The sequence below is a fragment of the Festucalex cinctus genome, chromosome 6 (assembly GCF_051991245.1).
Source record: "Festucalex cinctus isolate MCC-2025b chromosome 6, RoL_Fcin_1.0, whole genome shotgun sequence".
NCBI classification, from domain to species: Eukaryota; Metazoa; Chordata; class Actinopteri; order Syngnathiformes; family Syngnathidae; genus Festucalex; species Festucalex cinctus.
The window spans coordinates 3,522,580-3,545,443 of NC_135416.1; the positions used below are offsets into that span (position 1 = coordinate 3,522,580).

The 22,864-nt window shown below is 40.2% G+C and overlaps 2 protein-coding genes across 9 annotated transcripts in view; both read left to right on the top strand.

Annotated features, from left to right (window-relative positions):
* The window catches only part of fat1a (FAT atypical cadherin 1a), a 74,619-nt gene extending 71,107 nt beyond the window's left edge, over positions 1 to 3,512 (top strand). For 2 of the 8 annotated variants that reach the window (XM_077523246.1, XM_077523250.1), the window contains 3 exons: positions 81 to 140; positions 439 to 474; positions 1,318 to 3,512. In XM_077523246.1, coding sequence (XP_077379372.1) covers positions 81 to 140; positions 439 to 474; positions 1,318 to 1,868 — 647 coding nt within the window. In that variant the 3' untranslated portion in view covers positions 1,869 to 3,512. The remainder of the gene's footprint in view (positions 1 to 80; positions 141 to 438; positions 475 to 1,317) is intronic. The other 6 variants (XM_077523251.1, XM_077523252.1, XR_013283807.1 and 3 more) reach the window with 5 other exon arrangements.
* Positions 3,513 to 5,198: 1,686 nt separating this feature from the next.
* mtnr1aa (melatonin receptor 1A a) overlaps positions 5,199 to 22,864 on the top strand; it is a 42,478-nt gene continuing 24,812 nt past the window's right edge. Inside the window, exon 1 of the mRNA XM_077524809.1 lies at positions 5,199 to 5,466. Coding sequence (XP_077380935.1) covers positions 5,265 to 5,466 — 202 coding nt within the window. The 5' untranslated portion in view covers positions 5,199 to 5,264. The remainder of the gene's footprint in view (positions 5,467 to 22,864) is intronic.

Genomic DNA, 22,864 nt, shown 5'->3' on the forward strand with positions numbered 1-22,864 from the left:
CATTTCCCTCCATATGTGTATTGTTCTTCTCATTTTTGTTAGCATTTATGCTAATGCTGTATCATCTCTCCTCTCGCAAGCCTCCATAGTGACTGTCATCCACTTTGTCAACTCTGTGCTTGACACGGTGGAAGGAGAAGGTACCGTTTTTCTCTTCGTTGTTGTTGTCGTGTGGCTAGCGGAGTCGCCATTTTCTTAGCTAGCTCGCTAACAAGTCAAATAATCAAATAAAAACAAAAAAACACCTTTCTAGCAATCTTTAGGAAAATGGCAACCCTGTCAAATGAGCCCTTCACGTGTTTTGTCGCCTTCACCGAAACTCCCATGTCCCCACTGTGTCGATAGCTTTGTTAGCATCCTTCGCTGTTTTTTTTTTGTTTTTTTTAACGTGTTTTCTCTCTTTCTCCTCCTCCTTTTCTTGATGGATTCTTTTGAAAGAGTCTTTTTTGGCTCGTGAGCTCAAGAACACAAGAGGTGACTTTTTCTTTGGTGTTTTTGTGCATTTTTGTGGGGGTGACGCCGCTAACCACTAACCCGACGCTAACGACCGGAGCCTGTGATGCTTTTTATGTGCTGGTGTGAAAGCCAAAGTGTGACGTTGAGATTTAATAGTGTTCCCACGCATGGTTTGATGGTATTTAGCTGGCAAGAATTCGGAACTAATTATTTGTTTTTTTTGCTGATAAACTCAGTCAGTTCAGTCTACTACAAAAATGTTTGAAATGCTAGCTAGCCTGATGGCGGAATGGCTAAAGGGATCCTTTACTTATTTAGCCATTTTTGGCAGTCAAACATGAATATTTTGCCTATAATAAATTAGATATTTTCATTATTTTTCCATGTACAATTAGTACCTTTAAAAACACATTTTGCAACTTGCCGTCAACTGAAGATGACATCACAAGGGCTCAGGTAACCAATCACAGCTCGGCTTATCAGTGTCACATGACCAAACCTAGAAAACAGGCGAGCTGTGATTGGTTACCTGAGCCCTTGTGATGTCATATTCAATCGACAGCAAGTTGCAAAATGTGTTTTTAAAGGTACTAATTGTACGTGAAAAATAATGAAAATATCTAATTTATTATAGGCAAAATATTAATGTTTGATTGCCAAAATCGCTAAGCAATGCAAACTGAGCTGTACAAATTATGGAATTATCAGATACTATTTTTTTTTGTTTATTTGTTTGTTTGGTGTGGCCAGATCAGGATGTCGTTAATAATACGAGTGGCGTGTTGTCGCATGCTTTTTTTTCCCCAACGTAAACAAAAAGTTAGCACGGCAATGCTAACGCTAGCCTTTGCCCTGATCCAGGATACCACTGGGACACGTCGGACTGGATGCCGAGCGTCCAGCTGCCGGGAATCAAGGAGTTCCCGCAGTACGAGCTGGTGGAGTCGCCCGCCGCCACTTTGTACAGCGACCCGAGCGCCATGGACACCGACTACTACCCGGGCGGCTACGACATCGAGAGCGACTTCCCGCCGCCGCCCGACGACTTCCCGTCCGGCGACGAGCTGCCGCCGCCGCCGCCGCCGCCCGAGTACGGCGACACGCTGCGGTCGTCCGCCGCCGCCGACGCCGGCGTCCGCCGCCGCGCCGCTCTGCCGGAACTCTACAGCCTGGGCCAGTATTTGAACGCCGTCCCGCCGCCGCCGTCCTCCTCCACCGCCGCCACCGCTCCGGGACGGGACTTTGACGACGTGTCGCTGTCGCTGTACGCGTCCACCGCCTCCTGCTCGGACATGTCGGCGTGCTGCGAGGAGTCCGAGGCCATGATCAGCGACTACGAGAGCGGCGACGACGGCCATTTTGAGCGACTGTCCATCCCGCCGCTGGGCTCCCAGCAGCACACTGAAGTCTGACACTGGATCCCCACGATAAAGTGCCTGAAGCCGCCCCGCGAGCGAGCCCACTTTTTTCTTTTTTCCTTTTTTAATACGCCTGGTACGATCCGAGTCCACAAGGCGTATTTTATTGCACCGCTTTTCTCCTGTTAAAGCAACACTAAGGAACTTTTAGTTTATGGTGATTATGGCGCCACCATATGGACAAAAGCGGTAATGTTATGCCTGAAGGAATACCACATTTCCCATGAGGACAATTTTTTTTTCCCGTGTGTCAACCTTCAAATTGACTTTCAGTCAGCGCATTTGACATTTTGTTTTTTGTGTGGCAGTGTTCCTACCACCTTCCTCAAAGTTGCTTAGTGCCAGAAAAAAAAAAAAAAAAGATACAGACACCCTCAGGCTAAGGCAAAGGTACCATTCAACTAGTTATGAACATATTAAGAGTTCTGAACATATTTAATTAAGGTTGAAAAGTTCCTTAGTGCTACTTTAAGGAATGCCAAAAGTTGCTCTAGGGAGCAACTTGAGACGAGATATTTTGCGTCATACTTGCCAACCCTCCCGTATTCTGCTACTTCCTCCCAGCTGCACATTTTGACAGTGTTGGGGTTGCAAAAAAAAAAAAAAAATGTGCAAACTCACTCGGGACGACTTGTGACCTTCGACAAACTTCCGGTTTTTCCCCTCATTGATGTGTTGTAAAAATAAATTTAGAAATAAATTTAAAAATCGGTCTTTCATAAATGTAAGAAAATTCTTTTAAATTTATGTTAACAGTAGATTTCAAGAAAACAGTAAGATACAAAAAAAATTTTTGACTTAAAAATATTTTCTTATGAATTACAAAAAAATTGGACTTTAAAATAATATTTTCTTATGAATTTATGGGGAAAAAAACAATATTAAAATAATGATCGATTCATGGCTTTATGAATCGATATCAGGCTCAAAAAAGATAATCGATTCTATTGATTATTCTCTATTTTTAATATGTATTTATTGTAATTGAACACAATTTTATTTTTAAACGAAACTCCTAAAATTTCCCTGTCCTCATGTGAGCTCACTCTTTGTCGACACATCACATGATTACCAGAAGGAAGTGACGTAATTTTTTTTGTCGGGAAGATTGGCAAGTATGACTTCACTCACAGGAAGTGGATCAATAATTCAAGAGGAAAACGAAAATGAAAACAATAATAAAGAGAAAATTCCCACCAATTTCTATAAATAGAACGTTTTCTACAAGTGGTGATTTTCAGTGTAAATGTCAAATGTACAGTTTTGATTTCAGAGTAGGTTTTGTAGATATTCCGTGCTTTTATTTTGAAGAAACAGTGTGACATGATCGGCCTTACTGTGCTAACGTTCACGAAAAAAAAAAAATAATTGTCATGTAGAGAGAAAAAAAAGGGTCTTCAGTGAACGAATGCATTATTCATGTTTTTTTTTAATATTGTTTGTTTGTACATGTTGACGTTGGAACCTCTTTTATTTTTCCATCAAGGAAACGGGACCCGATGATATTTATGGTCGTCATGGATACCGCCCGTGTCTATGTGTGTGCGTGAGCAACGCATCAGTCTTGTTAAGGTTTTTATTGAATTACTGCCACCAGCTCACGCTTTCCTACTGGCAATAAATTATTCCTATAAAAAATATATATATTACTGTGCGTATCTTTATTTATACTGACGCATATAAGGGTGCAAAGGCACCGGTGGAGTTCATCATTTCAGAGTTTAGAAGACCTCTAAAGTTGAGGTTTTTATAGTAAAGCACATTTATATTCATGGGATGCTATGTTAATGGCTTCTTCATAATTACCGGATTATTAATGAAAACAAATGAAGCATTTGTTGAACAGCTTTCATGCTTGACAACGTAACAAGTCCACTGGTTGGCATATGCAAAATGAGCCACTTATTCTGAGTGGCTGCAGTACTGCATCTAAACCACAAGATGGCGGCACAATACAGGTCTTGAATGTCATCGAATCAGAACAACAAAAGTGGGAACGTTGAAATATAAATGTATGCAAAAATCAAACGGTACTATTTAAGATTAATACTGTCAGGGAGGTGTTGGAAGGACCTCAGGGTCAGTGAGGGTTCATATGGGTAAAAACAACTTGTGTCCATTTCAACCACTGCAAATATTAGAATGATCGTCGCGGTATTTAGGATTTTGGTGCAATCGTTCTATTTATCTACAGCAGTTTAAGTATAGCCTAATTCTAACTTTCATGACGATCGATTGCAGCCATGCACAAAATCCGAAATATTTTCAGTGGTTGATTTCTTTTTCTTTTTTTTTTGTGATAATTGAATGTAATTTTTCTTACATTCAGCAACGTTGTTTTTTTTTGTTTTTTTTTTTTTTTTTTTTTGTAATGTCCATGGAGAGGGAAAGGCTTAACGTCCCTAACAACCAAAATATTGGAGATATTTGGGCGAACATTTTAATATTTTCAGGGGTTGAAGTGGGAATTGACAATTCCGAGCAAAATGGTGGTCAACTCAGTGAAAGGAAGCTCTCCGATCAGTGAAAATCATTGCTGTTGGGGTCGTTGTAATATGATTTGTGACGATTATTTTGATTTCAAAACGTTATGAAAAGTCGTACGTTTGACTGCTATAACAATCTACCTGTTTTCAAGTGTGTAAAGGATAGCGGAAATATCAGAAAATGCCCGGATGTTAGAGAACTTGTCAGTCGGGAAAAAAACTGTTCCAAAATGTAAACAAAACAACTTTGTGTGTCCAACCAGGATTATTAAAGTCGCTTTATGTAGACATTTAACAGAACTGGGGGGAGTTAATTGAGACATGGGTTATGTAGTCACGTCTTTATATGTTGCGTTGTCTTCCGGCGTTTTCATGAAAGAGAAGCAAAAAGTTGAATGAAGAAGGCGCCACAGTGGAAAAGATGAATGGCTGAGCGCCATGAATGAATGCTGTAGTTCCTCCGCTCCGTCTCGGGGTGGAAGTGTTTGCCACCCCCCGACAACAACAACCCCCCTCCCCCTCCCCCCAACCAACGTGGTGCTTCTGGCGTGTGGAAGTTGTCACCACACACAACACGCGTGGACTCGGGAGAGGAGAGACGCGCCGCGTGGGGTGGAAGGGAGCATAAGAACAGGAAGAGGGGATGGTGCAGGGACGAAGAAGCTCAAGTCCACTCGCCGTCACTCAAGTCGGGAAAGGGCGAGGAAGGAGGCGGTGGAGGATGAGGATGAGGATGAGGACCGGAGCCGCGCCAGGCGACCGAGTCCCGGCGTTGGCAGCGGGACCCCGCCGCCGATAGCAGCGCGGAGTCCCCCCCCCACCCACCCACCACCCCCACACCCACCCGCCGGCCCCTCGGCTCGCTCACTTTCGGGACAGGAAAGTTCGTGTCCTCCCCTGTACAATGGTCACAAATGGGTCTGAGCTGAACAGCACCGCGCCGGACCCCGACGACGACGACAGCACCGCCGCCGCCGTTCTCAACCGCCCGCCGTGGGTCACCACAACTTTGGGCTGCTTCCTCATCTTCACCATCGTGGTGGACATCCTGGGCAACCTGCTGGTCATCTTCTCCGTGTATCGGAACAAGAAGCTCCGGAACGCAGGTGGGTCGCATTCCGGAACACCGCGCGCAATTTGGAGCCAAAACACCAACTTATTTTTTTTTAAATGAGGCGAAATAACACATTTTGCTTCATTTTCTGGAGTCTTTAGTCGACGTCGCTGTTTTTTTAGGTCGAATTAAGAATAGTTAGAATCGAGACTGGAAGGTTTTTGCTTTTAATTAGACTATTTAGTAAGTAGATGCGTTAACCTTATATGGCAAGTCATTTTAGAACGTTCTCCAAAGACGGAAAAAAACAAACAAAAAACAAAACAAAACATGGACGTGTAACTGCTGCCACACCAAGTTAACGTGATAAATTTCGTGTTTTAATTGACGTTTTATCATGATAAATGTTTTAGGTGTAACAAAAACCGGTTTGAACCAGAAAATCATTTTTATTTTTTATTTCGAAGAACCAAACCGTTGTACTTTGAAATAAATCGAGATATATGTCAACTTATCTTTTATTGCAGATATAAATGGTACTTTTACAGTACTGACAACTTAATTTTATTCAAATGTATGTAAAATTATATTTACACAAAACAAAACTCTATTGTCACTTTTTCAGCTCATAAGTCAAAAGTGTTGGCAAAGCCTAGTAACTGAATGTTTTTGGTAGTAAACCCACAATTTTTTTTTTAGCAACTAATCAAAGCTAGCTGGCCACAAGTAGCTAAAATGCCAATGGTGTATTTATTTTTGGGTTGAATTAAGTCGAGTTTGTGTCGCGACGATAAAGTTTTTGCCCATTCCGGAAGTAGTTAAAACTAGCTCCATCGTCACAAGTTAACTAAACCAATGAAATAAATCTTTTATTTGTTATTATTATAACCCCATTCTCTTGATTTTGGTTGAATTGAGCCAACTTACTTTCATAATTTTTGCTGTTAAATTTGACACGTTCACAATTCATGTTAGCTAGCTAGCTTGCTCTCTCTTTAGCTTGACATCCCTTTGTTAGCATTTTGGGGAAGCAGTGACTCGTTACTTGCTTTGGTTTGTGATGATTTATTGCTAGTTGATCTTTTAACTTGCCTTTGTCAGTAAGCGAGCCATCACAACTAGCGTTTCATTGATTAGACCATGTCAAGCTTCCATTTGGTTTTGTTATTGTTGTATTTATTCCCATCCCCAGTTCTTTGCTCACCTTCCAGTCGAGGAAATATACCTAACTGTATAGTTTTTTTGTGGCAGGCGGCTCGCGTGGACCGGCCGCAGCCTACTTTTTGAAGCGGAGGTAATTTCACTGACCCCAAAGCGAGCGAGCGAGCACACAGAGCCGAGCAAAGAGCAACAACTGAAGCAATTATTGGCAGTCTGAAGCCAAAGGGGGAAGCCCGCCGCATCCAGGCATTAATGCTTCCCGTGACGTTCGCCAACCAACCTCCCGGACAATCGATGGAGCTCTGAGCTCAGGGGGGTTTGATCTAATGATTTTTTCCATGTATGTCGTCTTATTTTTAGAGGAACTGAACCGTCTTCTGAGTTTAGTAGAGCAGCAACACTGCCCAAATATACAGCGTCAAAATTTTCACCACAGGTGCATCATTTGTAGTATTAGCATTGCGAGTCCAAAGGCGATCCGACTGTCTTCTTTGTTTGTTTGACAATCGACCAACTGTTCGAAACACTCGCTACTCACACCTGCGGGATATTAGCGGAACAGCAACAACCAAAACATATAACGTAAACATTTTATGGTAATAGTTTATGTCGTCAGAATGCTAATGCTAACAAAACAAATCACACTGATTCAAACAATGAGGTCATATTTACTGAACTTTGGTTAGCATCTTGAAATAGCTTAGCATAGCATCCCGAGTCTACCATGTGTCTTCAGTGTATAGACCTCCTTTAAGTCCATATTGTTTGTCCTAAGGGTTTCACCGAGGAACAATCACGCTTTTATTGCGTTAGTACAGCAGTGTGTGCAGCTCTCAGCCTTGAGTATGAACCCAACACTAAGGCATTGAAGTGTGCCGCCAGGGGGGAAGATGTGGGTACAAGAGGTACATTGAGGGAAGGGCCTCTTTGAAGTAGTACCATTAATTACGGCTAATTACATGCAAGGGGGTCATAATAACGCAGCCGCCTCCTCTCCCAGAGTTCAACGGAGCGCGCAGTTCACTTGCCAATAATGAAAATGCCCCAGAATGGGAAAAGTTCCGACAATCTCCAGCAAGGGCTTGAATAATTGTTTAATCGTGTTTAGCGGCGGCCGCTGTCCCTGGATGCCGTGCCTTCCGAGGTGCCGCTTTCCAATCGAAGATCGGGTGGGGCGACGTGCGTGCCTAACTCACGGCCAGCCCAGTTGTTTTTTTTTTGTCTGTTTGGGAATGTGGAATGATCGTACGCAAATTGGCAGACGGATGGTTTGACGTAGTTCTCAATCGTGCTTTCGTCATTCAAGGAATCGGGAGCATGGTTGTGATGTGATATGTGACAGTTAGACCCACCCGTGTTGAAAAAAAGAGGCTAAACAAATATTGATTGATTTAGATTTCTTTTGTTTTTAACCCCCCACATGCTTTAAACATATTAAAACATACGTTAGCTACTAAATCTGGTCTCACTCTTTGTTATGGTTAACCCAGCGGTGTCTGTTAGTTTAATGCTAACTAGGGTTGCCAACTTTATCATCTCAAAATAAGGGACAGGTTTTAGCTGATCTAGGACCTGTAGAGTGCGGTCTGCCGTGTTAAGCGCTGACTGCGAAACTTGCCAGCAATCTAAATTCTCGCAGTATTTGTCCAGAAATAGTACGAGAATACATCTTGTATTGCTCCCGCTGATACGTTCGCAGCCGACGTATTAAGATCGGCGTTTAGAGTGTAGGCGACGAAGCTGTGACGAAACCAGGAAGTGCCTCAAGTTGCCTCTTTTACCTTGCAAGAGCTCCACATAACGTCACACCCAGCGACTCACTTTATTGGCTACGAGCAACTTCCTTGTCACTTGTCAACCGACGGGAGCGGCCGTGGTCCAAAAATGGCAAAGATGCCGTTTGCTGCATTTCGTGTAAGAATTGAGAATTATTTTACGGGACTTTTGAAGGTCCCGTACGGGACATAACAATTTAGCCCAAAATCACGGGGCGTCCCGAATTAATACGGGACAGTTATGCTAATGCTAACATAAACATAATGCTAACATAAACATAATGTAAAACATCATAGGCTGCCTAGCATACATTAGCATAAATGTTACATTATAAACCTTCAAACAACTGCTACTTAGAACCCACAGCGGCAGTATCAAACACAACAAAGGCGAATTAAGCACTGTACGTATCAAATAATTGAGCAGACGCTTTTCCAAATAAAATCTACCACACCATCAAGATAGCCTTTTCTGTCACAGTTAGCAAGACAGAGATAGCATCTCACTTACTGACACCTGCGTTAATGTCACCGCGACGCCTACGCTCGAATCGGTGAAGTCCTTATCTGCGCCATGTCGGGTACGTTGCCTGCAATGATTTAGCGGCGTGGCAAGCAAACTGCCGGCCATCCGAAACTGCTCCGCAGCGGCAGTGCAACTTATTCAGTTGTACAATGTGCATTTTCTGGAAAAAAAAAAAATAGACACCCCATCGGGCTAGACTTTAGGAAATGTCGCAAAGCTTCAGCTTAACTCTTTCCTGGCTGTCCAGTACAAACATGCTGACAATAATACTAAAAGACGAACGGAATGTACGTTGGGAGTTTGGAACAGAACGTTTGTTTTTCTTCGTCACACGCAGACCGCACCATAGTGCAAAATAGATCAAGAATAAGTTGATTTAAAGAATGGTGAATTGGTCATTCATTCTAATCTGAAATCACTGTCGTGAGGTGTCCCGCAAGGTTCAATTCTGGGGCCTCTTCGGTTTCTATTTGTATCTGCTGCCCACGGATCAATCTTAAAGGGACACTTGACTCATTGAACAATTTTAAGCTGTGAAAAGTTCAGATTTTGTCCAGAATGAATTTGATTACGTCATTATTTCTCATGTACAATTAATCCCTTTAAAAAGTATTTTTTTTTTCTACTTGTTGTCGACTGATGATGACATCACCTGTGCTGAGGAAGTAGGTAATGGCCAATCATGGCTCAGTTTACTGACCAAACCCAGAAAACAGGTGAGCAATGATGGGCCGTTACCTACTTCCAACAATTAAAGAAATTACTTTTTAAAGGTATTAATTGTACATAAAAAATAATTAACATTAATTATTGACAAAATATTAACATTTTTGTCATGACTGGGTCTTGCCAGGGTTAAGTTTGGGTCATGACTGTGTCTGTTTTGAACAAATGTAACCAGCATCTAGTTTCAACTGGTAAGACGCTATGTGATGTCCGAAACTATGTGATGTCAGGAATCTTTAACCTCTTTATTTGGTCAACAGCCAATCAGATGATTCCATGTCAGTCATGTCACCCACATGTCTAGCCACAACCAATCAGGTCGATTCGCTGTCTATATCAGCCTGTCTGAGAAGTGTGTGTTTTTGTCGGATTATTACCTCTGTTCCTCTGTGCACCTCCATAGCCCAAGTTGGCTTGGCGTCTCGTGATTCTCGATACATTCTCGTTGTTTCTCGTCTAGTCAAGTTTGTTCTACGCCTCTCGATGCAAATGAAGAGTTAAAATCTTATTTGTGTCTGCGCTTTTGCGATCCAACCCCAGAACATAACAATTTGACTGCTGAAAATCGCTCAATGAGTCAAGTATCCCATTTAAAAAAAAACACGGTATTTCCTAGGGGTGTTAAAAAAAATCGATTCGGCGATATATCGCGATACTACATCGCGCAATTCTCGAATCGATTCAATAATCGGCAGAATCGATTTTTTTTTTATTTATTTTTTATTTTTTTTTATTTTTTTTAGGATTCACACCTTGAGCATGGAAGAATGTTATATGAACGGAACATTAAGCCTTAATATTTTATTTTAATGCTGTTCAAACATGAAACAGATTACAACCTCTATAAGACTGAAATTTCAGATAAATAAATAATACATTTTCATATAAATCTTACACTCTACAAGCTTACTGATTAGTATTTTCTAAATTTGAATGAAAAAAATCGCAACAATCGACTTATAAATTCGTATCGGGATTAATCATAATAATAATTCATCATAGAATGTCAGTATTTGAACTCAACCACCAGACTAACAATATTCACGTTTTTATCTGTTTGCGTTAATCATTCATAAAAGGAAGCCGCTCAGAAGTGAAGACGCGAAACAAGTGATGTGTTCGCGCGCTAGGCTCGCGTCGGAAAACACAAAGCCCGTCGTTTGTTATTGTTGTTCCAGCGTCGCCGTCGACTGTTTTGAATGTGACACGCAAGTTCAACCCTCTTAGCTGTTGCGTGACTTGGCGGCGTGCCGGCTGGGATGTTATTTCCGGCCGTTTCCCATTCATTAAAAAAAAAAACGTTCTCGTTGCTCTCGGCGTAATGAATATTTCACACAGACAAAAAAAAAAAAAAAAAGAAAAAAGAAAAACAGTCATGTGGAATTATTATGCGGTATTTGCCGACGTCTCCTATTAAAAATGCAACGTTCCAGGGTTTTCTAAATATCCAGTGGCTTTGTTTTGGGAAGATCCTCAACGGAAATTGGATCATGAAAGCGTAAATGGATGAGTGAAAGGAAAACAAATCCTCTTGTGGCCAATGTGAGCTTCCTGCTTGAGGAATTTCAAAGGCTTTGTGAGGAACACTCAACCATTACACCTGATTTTTATCACTGCAATCCATTTTACACGCGTGTAAGTTTTGATGGTGGAACGGATTTGTTTGGTTTTTTTGTTTTTTTCTAACTGAAGGATCTGGCTTTTTTTTTTATTTTTGCTTTTTTTTGCTTTTTTTTTTTTTTTTAAATCTCCACCAAGGATGTCACTTTTGTTTCTTAGCAAGAATATACAAAAATAAATAAATAAATACATAAAAATTCAAAAAAGACCTTGGCAAAGGAAGAACAATGTATCAAGTAGTTCTTTTGGAGTAATGGTTTCTAAGAAGAAGAAAAAGCAAGTCATGCAAAATGATTATCGTGCAACCGATTAATCGGCTAGCCGTAAGTTCAGATATTTGCCCATTTTATGATTGGAACTTTTTTTTTACTTTTTTTGTTTTCTCCCACAAAAATACGGAAAGTTACAATTGTTCAAATACAAATGTGCATCATTTTACAAATAAGGCATTTTAAACACTTGCATATAAATGGGGAAGAAAAAGAACATAAAATTAAAGCAAACTAAAAAACAAAAACAACAGATATTTGCCCAATTTACAATTTTTCCCCCCACATTATCATATTAGAACATAAGACAAAAATAATGACATTCAAACAAAAAAACAAAAAAACAATATTTGCAAAAAAAAAACAGTTTCCCCCCCCCCCCCCCCCCTGTAATTAATGTCTTTATTGTAGTAAGCGTTATGGGACAAAAATAAAAAAAATCAATCAATCTGCTGATTGATCAGTAATTGGAATATATTGTAATTAAATAGCGGAATTGGACCCTTTGATATGCAACTTTATTGGTGTATCATTCCTAAAATACTTCATCAAATTCGTAATTGTTCAACTTTAGATCGATTCCACTTTTGGCTACGGAAAAACTGGGTTGTTTGACCTTGGAAAAGGTCAACGCTTTTTTTTTTTCTTCACATTGTACTGTCATTTTTTTTTTTTCCTTCTTTGAATTCAGCTGTCTAGGATACCTTATTATTATGTCGCGGTGATTCCAAGTTCTTCCCCGTCACATAAACTGAGTCGTGGACAATATTAATTTGTGTTTGAACAGCCTGGCAGCCATTGTTCAGCTACACTGCACACCGGGCATGATGCCAGCGGTAGCGGTATCAAGGGGGACGGGGACGGAGGGGGGGTTAAGGGGGTTGGTTGCTTGTCCTGCGATGACAAGGGCTGCCTCTTTTGTCAGACCTGTCGAGCCCCCCCACCCCCATCCCAATCCCCAAATTCAGCTTCATGTAGACATGTAGATTCTCACATTCTATTAGCAATATTCTCAAAAGTTGCAATTAATTGATTCATTAAGTGTTAATATTCCACATAATTGATTGAGGAAATTTGGGCGCGTGACTGACCACCTGATCGTTATTTTTAATATACATAATTATCTAGCTTAGTAGTGTGGCAACTTTGATTTACTAAGACTCCTGAACTATTGCAAGTCTTCAGGCAAAGAAGATTCATGAGTTTAGTGTTTTCATTATTATTATTATTATTATTATTATTATTATTAGTAGTAGTAGTAGTATATTTTGATTTTTTATTATTATTTTTATTTATATATATTATATATATTTATATATTATGTATTTATATTGTTTTTATTTATTTTATTATATTATGAATTATTACTTTTTATTTTTTATTTGGATTATTTATTAATTTTTATTATTTATTGAAATTTATTCATTTTATTTGTATTTTTTTATGTTATTATTTTATGGTTAGTTTTATCGTAGATTATCGCGGATTTATTACCTGAGCAATATATATCGATAATCGCGTTATCGTCATATCGTAAGATAATCGTTATCGCGAGCCTTGTATCTCATATTGTATCGAGAGGTTCCCACCCCTAATTATCATCGAACAATCCCTTACTTTTGTAAAAATATTGTCATATTTTCTATATATTGAATTGTGAAACTGCATATTGTGATAATAAATTTTGCCTTTCTATTGTCGTGTCATGATACAATTGGTCGATACTCGATACTATTGACAAATCATTGCATATAACAGACTTGTATCATGATACAATTGTGAAGCTACCATTGTATCATGATACTTTTGTCAAACTATTGTTGTTCACAGTTTGGAAACTATCGGCGGGTTATGATAAAATTGTCAAACTGACCGTATTGGGATATTGTGCTAACTTTCCTCATACTTGTACTATTGTAACATTGCTGTATCGTGATACTATTGCCCAACTACCGCCGTAGCACTGAAAGGTCATTCAAACAAAGTTCTATATTTCGAGTATTTTCCATCAACAAACCAAAGCACTCAGCTTCACGCTGACATTTGCACAAGTAGTAATGTATCCACTGTATGTTTTTCGCACATTATCATGCCAGACTGCCCAAATAAACCCACCGGCGCGGCGGCAAATCCTGCGGTATCAGTCGGGAATATGATACCGGCGAGCGTCTTTATCCGCCAGGTCTCGCTAGGATAAACAGAAGGTACGCAGGTGTTATTTAATTAAAAGCGCATATTTGGCCGCTTACGCCCGCTGCTCCCGAGGCCCGCTCGCTGGGTCGCTCCCGCTACGTCGCTGAATGCCACGATAAGCATCAGAGCGGGCTCAGCATGGCGCGGCGGCTTAAAGACGACGACGCCTCAGACGGGAGATGGCCCAGCGGGTGGGGGGGAAAACAAAAAAAAAACCTCCGGACTAATTAGGGAGCCCGCAAGAGCCGGCGGGTCATGACTCGACAATTAATTTACAGTTTGCCGGCGAGTGGGAGAGCCACGATAAGGAGCTTGGTCTTTCTTTACCCGGGGGCCGTTTAATTCCAAACGATGGATCTGTTTAAATAGCTCCTTGCTCACGACGGTTTCAGAGCGTCTTTGGACCTGATAACCTTGCTGCAGCGCTCCGGAAACGTGTGAAACGCTGGTCGCTAATTACGTCTGCCGTGCCTGGCGACGCCGTCTCAGGGATTAAAATGTTATCGATAAGGCAAAGATCTAATTAGGTAGCTGATCTCTGCGCGACAGTTCCCCGTACTGCTTGACGTTATCGTTTGTATATATATATATGTATATATATATATATATATATATCGCATATTTGAGGTTTGGTATTCGCACATTTGCTGTTTGATCAATATAATTATTTGTAAAGTATTAAATAAAATATACAAATATTGGAAACTCAAACAATATTGGACAACAAATTCAAGAAGACAAAAGTACACGAATATTTTTTTTGAAAAAAAAAATCTAACTAAAATAAGAGGAAATGACTGGAAACATGCAGACCAAAGTAGAAAAATATTAGGGAAAAAATATACTGTTGTAGAAAAATATGACAATACACTATTTGACATAAATGAAAAAAAAACAGAAATATTTGAATTTTTTTTTGCAAAACTAGGTGACAAATTGTAAAAAAAAAAAAAAAAAAAAGGCAAACAGACAGGAAAAAAATACAACATATTACACAAATATTAGAAAGAAATCAACATGAGTTAAAAACATTAGAAAATAAAATACATATTGAACCAAAAATACAAAAACACAAATATTAGACCACCATATACATTTTGGCAAAATAAGTATGATTACTTGAGTGAGTGAGTACATAAAAACTCATTTGTCCCAGTGAGTCACATTTAGTTCCTTGGTTGCGTTTGAAGCGTTGCACTATTGTGCTGCCATAAATCACGATTAAGAACGTGTCAACCATAGAGAATAAATAATGTTATTTTTTTTTTGGTCGCAGCATTACGCATGAATGCTGAGAGATCGACTTTGACGTCAATGCTCCCTTTTTTCGCCGTTTGACAGCATATTTCCCAGCGTGTTTTTTTTTTTTTTATTTGTATTTTTTTTTATTTTATTTTTTAGGTCGACTAGGCGGGAAACGCCAAGCCAGCAAGCGCTCCTATCAGCTCCCAGACCATTTTATGATTTTCTCATATTTGCAGGATTATCTGTACACACGGCGTGCCCGCGCTAATCCCTTCTTAAGATATGCTCTGCGTACCCGCCGCGATATTATTCGTGACGCGTCCCTCCCCGACGCATCACCACTCACCCTCCCCCCCTTAGATATCACCAGTGAGAAAACGCCTCTCTTTTTTTTTTTCTTTTTTTTTTTTTTTCCCCGGTTGTCTTTTTATGGTTTGACATTCTGCTGAGAGTTTCAACCCCGCCACTCCTCCCTTATTTTTCCCAGTCGCTCCGTTCCTTTTCCCTTTTGACCTCGCCGGCTTCATATTACATGACATCCTGTCGGTTTGCATCGTACTGATCCAACACCCCCTCCGCTGAGGTCCAAATATCTCATGGTGTCATACCTGTGGAGGAGCTATTGACGGTTGCGTTTTGCATCAAACTCGGCCCTCGAATTCCATACAGTTCTGACACTATGTGGCGCCGATGAGTCTCTTCCGGGTCCAACAGTCATGAAGACAATCGGACTTGATCTGACTTTGGTCAGTTAACTTATTAGAATTTTACAACAAGTTAGTAAAATTTTACAATGTTGGCAAAATGCTTCGCAATTCGGCGTCATCGGTCTAGTGGATAAAGTTAAATTTTGGGAGCAAAAAAAAATCTTGAGGAGGATTTTGTCTTTAAAGGACCCGGAAATGGCTGCGAATGGCTAACCTTGCTCTCGTAAGATGAATTCTCGCGGTATTTGTGAGTTCACAAACCCCGGAGAAGACATCTTGTACCGCTCCCGTTGATTTCCGACGATCCGAACCACCCAATCACAGAGCGACATTGTGTTTGGGGGCGGGATATGCATCTGTGACGAAACCAGGAAGTCAGCGCTGACTTATGACTTATGAAAGAAAATTCCAGGGTGCTAAGTGAAACGGACTTTGGGGGCTATACTTTCAGACACCTGGCTGATGAGCATGTCCATAAAATATTTTTTTCTTATTAGAATAAGCTCAAGAAAAAGCAATTACAAACTTTTTGACTCGTGCTGAGTTGAGGTCACAGGATTTGCTGACAGCAACTGCAACTATATTTCCATCCATCCGTCCATCCATCCATCCATCCATACATCCGTCCATCCATACATCCTCCATTTTCTTAACCGCTTGCTCCTCACAAGGGTTCGCGGGCGTGCTGGAGCCTATCCCAGCTGGCTTCGGGCAGTAGGCGGGGTACAACCTGAACTGGTTGCCAGCCAATCGCACACTATATTTTTATTTATTTATTTATTTATTTATTTATTTATTTATTTATTTTTAAATTGAATTCCGGATGTGGATGTTGTGGTCATGCCGCGACAACAGGCTCTTTAACGAGGGCAACTGCCAAACCAGCTTTGCTTCAGATCTTCTCATTTTTTAATTAAAAAAAAACAAAAAACAAAAAAAACACATACTTAATGAGACCATCCAAAAAAGCGTGATCAAACATCCCCCGCCCCCCTCCACCATTCATGTCGGTGCCGCGCTATTTTTAAGTATTTACAATACTCTACAGTGAAAACTTGTTTCTGCTTGACGGGATCTCGGCATGACGCACGTTGCTGATGCTCTGGGCAGTGAGATCAAGTAAAAAGCGAATGCTCATCCAAGGGGAATTATGCATAACACATTCATACCGCCGAGCGCTAACGACTCCATCGCATGCGCGAGCACGGCATCTCGCGTCCCTCGCCGTGGGACGAGGCGAGAAGGGCGCCGGTTTGAATCCCCACCCCCCCCCGCTCCGACAAACTAGGCGACGCAAACGCGGCGTTATTTTCCCAAGGTGCCCTTGAACGAAGCACTTAGTCGGACGCCGCGACTCGGCGGGCCGGCAGAGAAAGAAGAAGAGTTGCGTGCGCGATTCAGCAGCTTCCAGCTGTGAATGCGTCACATTGCATGACTGTTAAAGCCGGCCACTCATGGAGAAAGGAAAAAAAAAAATGCAGTCGGCTTTGTCCTGCCGTAACGCAACACTTCCACATGGCTACTACTTAGCGTGTCATACAGTGGCACCACACGTTTGCCTGAAAATAAGTCCCAGTTTGTGAAGTTCAAACAATCATACGTGATTTATTCAATGTGCCTAAAATGTACAGCTACTGAATTCGACACATACATTACAACGCAGTAATATGTACTGCGCATTGGTGCCACATATAAATCAATTTTTTTGTTGGGCTAATAGAGAAAAAAAAAAAAAAACTAAAAAAAATTACTAGAATAAAATTGAGACATTACAGTGGCAAATTTGCGAGAAAAAACTCACAAATTTACGAGAAATAAACTCGTACATTTGTGACATTATAAAGTGGCAAATTTGGGAGAAAAAAACTAATACATTTATGAGAGATATACTTTCAATAACTTGAAAGAAAGAGAGAAACGTGCGAGAAATACACGTAGCATACTCAAATGTTTGTGCCAATTCTTTTCGGTCAGGTTTTCAAGTAAGGAGATAGACATTGTTTTAGCAGAGATTAACCATATAAATAAAATTGAGACATTACAAAGTAGCAAATTTGCGAGGAAAAAAAACTCACAAATTTACGAGAAATGAACTTGCATATTTGTGACATAAAGTGGCAAATTTGCGAGAGAAAAACAACTAATAAATTTACGAGAAATATACTCACAGTTTTGCGAGGAAAATAACTTGAAAGAAAGAGAGAAACTTGCGAGAAATACACGTAGCGTACTCGGATGTTTGTGCCAATTCTTTTCGGTCAGGTTTTCAAGTAAGGAGATAGTCATTGCTTTAGCAGATATTAACTATATCATATTAAGCATTCACACTTTGAAGCGTTGGGTACAAGTCGCGAAATGGATTTGTCGAATCTGCTGTTCTCAGTCATTCAATTGCATATATCTAGCGTCTGCTAGCTTCTGATTGGTTAGTAAATCGCAAATTTGCCATTTTATAACTTTATGTCACAAATGTGCGAGTTCATTTCTGAATTTATGAGTCTAAAAACAAAATATTTATATGCGGCACAAACAAAGTTGTACAATTTTTAGGTGAGCCCGATGTGGGGGCAAGAAAAGCCTGGTGGGCCGCTGAGGGAAAGCCTGTGCTCCACTAACAAAAATAACATAAAAACATTTGCAGGTATTTATTTATTTGAACATCTCTCTGTGCGGGGCAGACCAGAACTGGACCGCAGACCAGTGGTTGCGGACCATTATGTTACACCATCAGGTTGAAAATGGCTAAAATGTCGAGTTACATCATCTGTCACATGGCGGTACAGTATATTTAAGCGCCGTTCTCGGCTAGCCACATCGCTCAGAACGGTGTGTAATGACGATTATTCCGGTCGACACATGAATGTCATTTGATGTTGCTCCGGTGACGGAGCTCCATTCAGCCAGGCGGAGCAAGCGTCTCGGGCCTCGGCGTAGCTCGCACGCCATTGGATTTAGCTGGCACAAAACATAAAAGGCACGGGAGAGTTCATGTTGTCTTTATCAAGCTGGTCTCACGGTCTGAACCCGAGAGCAACTGGATTAGCGGGAACAGGTTAGAGGTAAGGTTGAGGTTGAGGGTTCAGGATGGGATTTAGAAGTGGAGGTTTCACTGTGAGGTTTAGGGTTTGGTTAGGGCTGAGAAGTGGATGTGTCACTGTTAGGGCTGTGAAGAAGGTTTCTGGTTAGGTTTTTAGTGCTGAGGGTTAAGAGTTGAGATGTCACTGCAAGGGTTAGTAATTGGGTTCTAGGGTTAGGTATTGAAGTTGTAATGTTGGGTTATGATCAGCGTTAGTGTTACTTTCGTCAATGAAAGCTAAACAGAAATCATTTTGTCCACACATTTTTTCTCCCCGGACTAAAACTAGACTGGACTAAACAAAAAAAACGTTATAAAATAAACATTAACTGGGACTAAATCAGTCAGATAGGAAGTAGAAAGACAATTATAGTTATAACGTAACATTAATCCAACCGCTAGCTAATGCTGGCTAACTTGCTAGCTTGTAGCATGGAGCCATAGTAGCCACTTGTTGATATACTGTAATTGTGTGTCAAGTTTTTTTTTTTTTTTTATCAAAAAGATGAGAGAAAATTGTATGTGAAATAATGCTAAACATTTCTGATTTAAAACTATCTGCTGACAAAAAAATATATACAGGGTTAGATGATTGTCCTGACTAAAACGTTGACAGTTTTTGTTGACTAAAACCAGACGAATAAATTGATGTTTTCTTGGACTAAAATAAAGACTAAAATGTCAGATTTATAGTCGACTAAAAATGGACTAAATAAAAATGGGATGAAGTTGAGGAACTTTGTTAAAAACTAACAAGCGGGATTGAGACGGAGACTAAATTTCAAAATGGCTGATAAAATTAACACTGGTAAATGTTTAGGACTGAAGGTATTCGGGTTTAAAAGTTAAGGTTTCTCTGTACTTCGTTCGGTTTATGGACTCGGATTGAGGCGATGTCACATGTTGAAAAGGAGAAGAAGAATTGTTTGTAATGTTATGTATGTCCCATGGTGTCCTGACCTGTGCTTGTCGGACATTTCACAGCGACACAACTGGCACAAAAACAAAAGAGTCCTCATAAAATCCTCCCATGAACTTTCATTACTCAATCTCCACCAGATTGGAATGTTCCGTGGGATTCGTCTTGGAACAAACCGAGTTTCCTCGTCGAGGCACATGAGAGCCCGTGAACACCACAACAACAACAGAATGTTTGTCTGCTTTTGACTGCTAGCAGTTAAATTAGAACCGGATTGTGATTTAAGGCATCATTTTTTTTATTTGACTTTTAATAGTGTAAATATCCTGTTTATTGGTACTATCCATCATTTTACTATTGAATTCTAACCCCAAAGTAAATTGAGCCACTGCACAAAATTAACTAGACATTAAAATTTCTGTATAAATTGAAAAAAAATTTTGTTAAAATACACTGTGAGAATTGTTTTCAGGAAACCAAATCAACAATGTTTGTTCAACCACCAAAGAGAGCAAGCCATTTTTAACTTTTTAAAATTGCTCAATAATTTGTTTAAAAAAAAAACAAAAAACAAAAAAAAACATACACTTGTTGTTATGTGCTGAGGTTGGATCCCAAAGCGTGGAACAAACTTGACTAGACGAGAAACAACGAGAGTTACACAGACGAACAGAGGTAATAATCCGACAAAAACACACACTTCTCAGACAGGCTTATATAGACAGCGAATCGACTTGATTGGTTGTGGCTAGACATTTGGGTAACATGACTGACATGGAATCATCTGATTGGCTGTTGACCAGATGAAGAGGTTAAAGATTCCTGACCTCACATAGCTTCTGATTTCACAAAGCGTCTTACCTGTTGAAACTAGATGCTGGTTACATCAGTTCAAAACAGACACTTGACCTCACGATTGTGACCCAAACATAACCCTTGCATGACCCTAGTCATAACAGTAAGCATAACCCTTACATGACTCTAGTCATGACAATACTAAACATTACCCTTGCATGACCCTAGTCATAACAGTAAGCATAACCCTTGCATCACCCTAGTCATGACAGTATAAGCATAACCCTTGCATGACCCCAGTTATGACAGTATAAGCATAACCCTTGCATGACCCTAGTCATGACACTTGTGGACTGACCAATAGTATCAATTTGTGATTTGTGGGGAAAGAAAATAAATGGTAAATTATTTGTATACATTAAATGTATACTATAAACAGCAAGTTAGAAATATGTTTTTTTGTTTTTTTTTTGTTTTTTTGCTCGATTGGATTTGACAATGCCTCTCTGTATTTACCTGCATCCTTTCAGATTTTCCGTCCCATTTTAGCAGAGCGGAGGCGCACTCATTCTCAGTCGGGACAGGAAGATTATGACGCATTCTGGTTGGCCTGTCACGTTTGTGAAAGTAATTAAGAGAGTCCTACGCGTTCCGCATTGCTTGTGCCGACCCATAAATGGAACTCGCCGTGATTATCATATACGATGCTCACACGTAGTGGCGGGACGGCATTTGGGCGGCGTCCAATGTTGGTGGCTATTGATGTTGTGAGAAAAATATTGTGCCGGCGTGATTAAAAAAAAAAAAGTGCAAATGTAATGTAGATATGATATCAGTGACAGCAGTGGGACACGGAACACAAAAACGCTCTTTGCTGACTCTGCCACCGCCGCAGTCGACCAATTAATTTTCTTTTTCAAACCAGAAGCGTTTGCATCAAACGGTGGCGTGACGTGACTGAAGTCGAGAGCTGATAAGCAAGTTGAGGGAAAAGAAGATATTAGAAACTTTTACTTTTTGTGTTGTTAACACGCACAATGCAAATGAACAACTTTACCTTAAAGGTGGTCACGGTGTCATGGGAATTTTTTTTTTAGAAAATAGCACCAGTTAACCATTTCTATTATGATATAGAAGCAAAAATAGAAGATCTGGCCTGTACACGATTTTCAAATTAGGTTATTGATAATGTTTATTTGTGTTTGCGGATATGTTTTGATTGATCCATTTACCTGTGCAATGAAGTGTTGCCTTTCACTTAAAGGGATTGACTCATTGAACAATTTTCAGCAGTGACAAAGTTAGTTTGTCCAGAATTAATTTGAACTTCATTATTGTTCATGTACAATTTAATATTTTTTTTACTCTTGCTGTCGACTGATGATGACATCACCTGTGCTAAGGAAGTAGGTAACGACCAATCATGGCTCACCTGTTCTCTGGTTGGTCAGCAAACTGAGCCATGATTGGTCATTACCTACTTCCTCAACACAGCTGATGTCATCATCAGCCGACAGCAAATGGAAAAACTACTTTTTAAATGTATTAATTGTATGTGAAAAATAATGAAGTTACCGCATTAATGATAGACAAAATATTAACGTTATACTGCTGAAAATGGCTCAGGGAGTCAAGTATCCCTTTAAAAGGGGAGGTTTATATTAAAAACAAGATCTTATCAGTATCAGAAGTCGGCCATTTTGCCACTTGCTGTCGAATGAAAATGACATCACAGGTGCTCAGGTAACAACCAATCACAGCTCAGTTTCAGAAAACAGGTGAACCGTAATTGGTCGTTGCCTGAGAACCGAGCAACTGTGATGTCATCTTCAGTCGACAGCAAGTGGCAAAATGGCCGCCTTCTGATATTGATAAAAAGGGGCTGGATTTTGATGCTTAACTCATATTCCACTAACGCAAAATTAACCGAATTACCGTATTTAGACTGGTGGGCTGCATTGAAGTTATTACCGTCAATAAATATTTGGTGGATTGACTTCCACTTTAAGTAAAGGTGTCAAATCACTACCAGAGTCTATTTCTTTGTATCTGTACTTCTACTTAACTGTCAAATTTCAACCTTAGCTCACTTGTATCTTTTTTCATTTTAGGTTCCAACGCTATTCCTACAAAATGCTCAATGAACAACGTGACAATCATGCATTGTGCATCAATACGCACGGCATGACTTTGTTTTTTGTTTTTTTCCAAGTGTTTTGTCATCTCGGCGACCGCGTCGGCGTCACGACTCGCCGCGCTGTAACACGGATGATAAAAGATCCGAACCCGGGAAGGACCGAGCCGTGACAACCGCAATTATATCCGGATTAGCCAAGTGATACGAATGTGGAAGATCTCTGGAAAAAAAAAAAAATACCCCGGATTGAGTCTAGCCGACCGGAACTTTTCATGAATTCCTCGCGCTTTGTTGCATATTT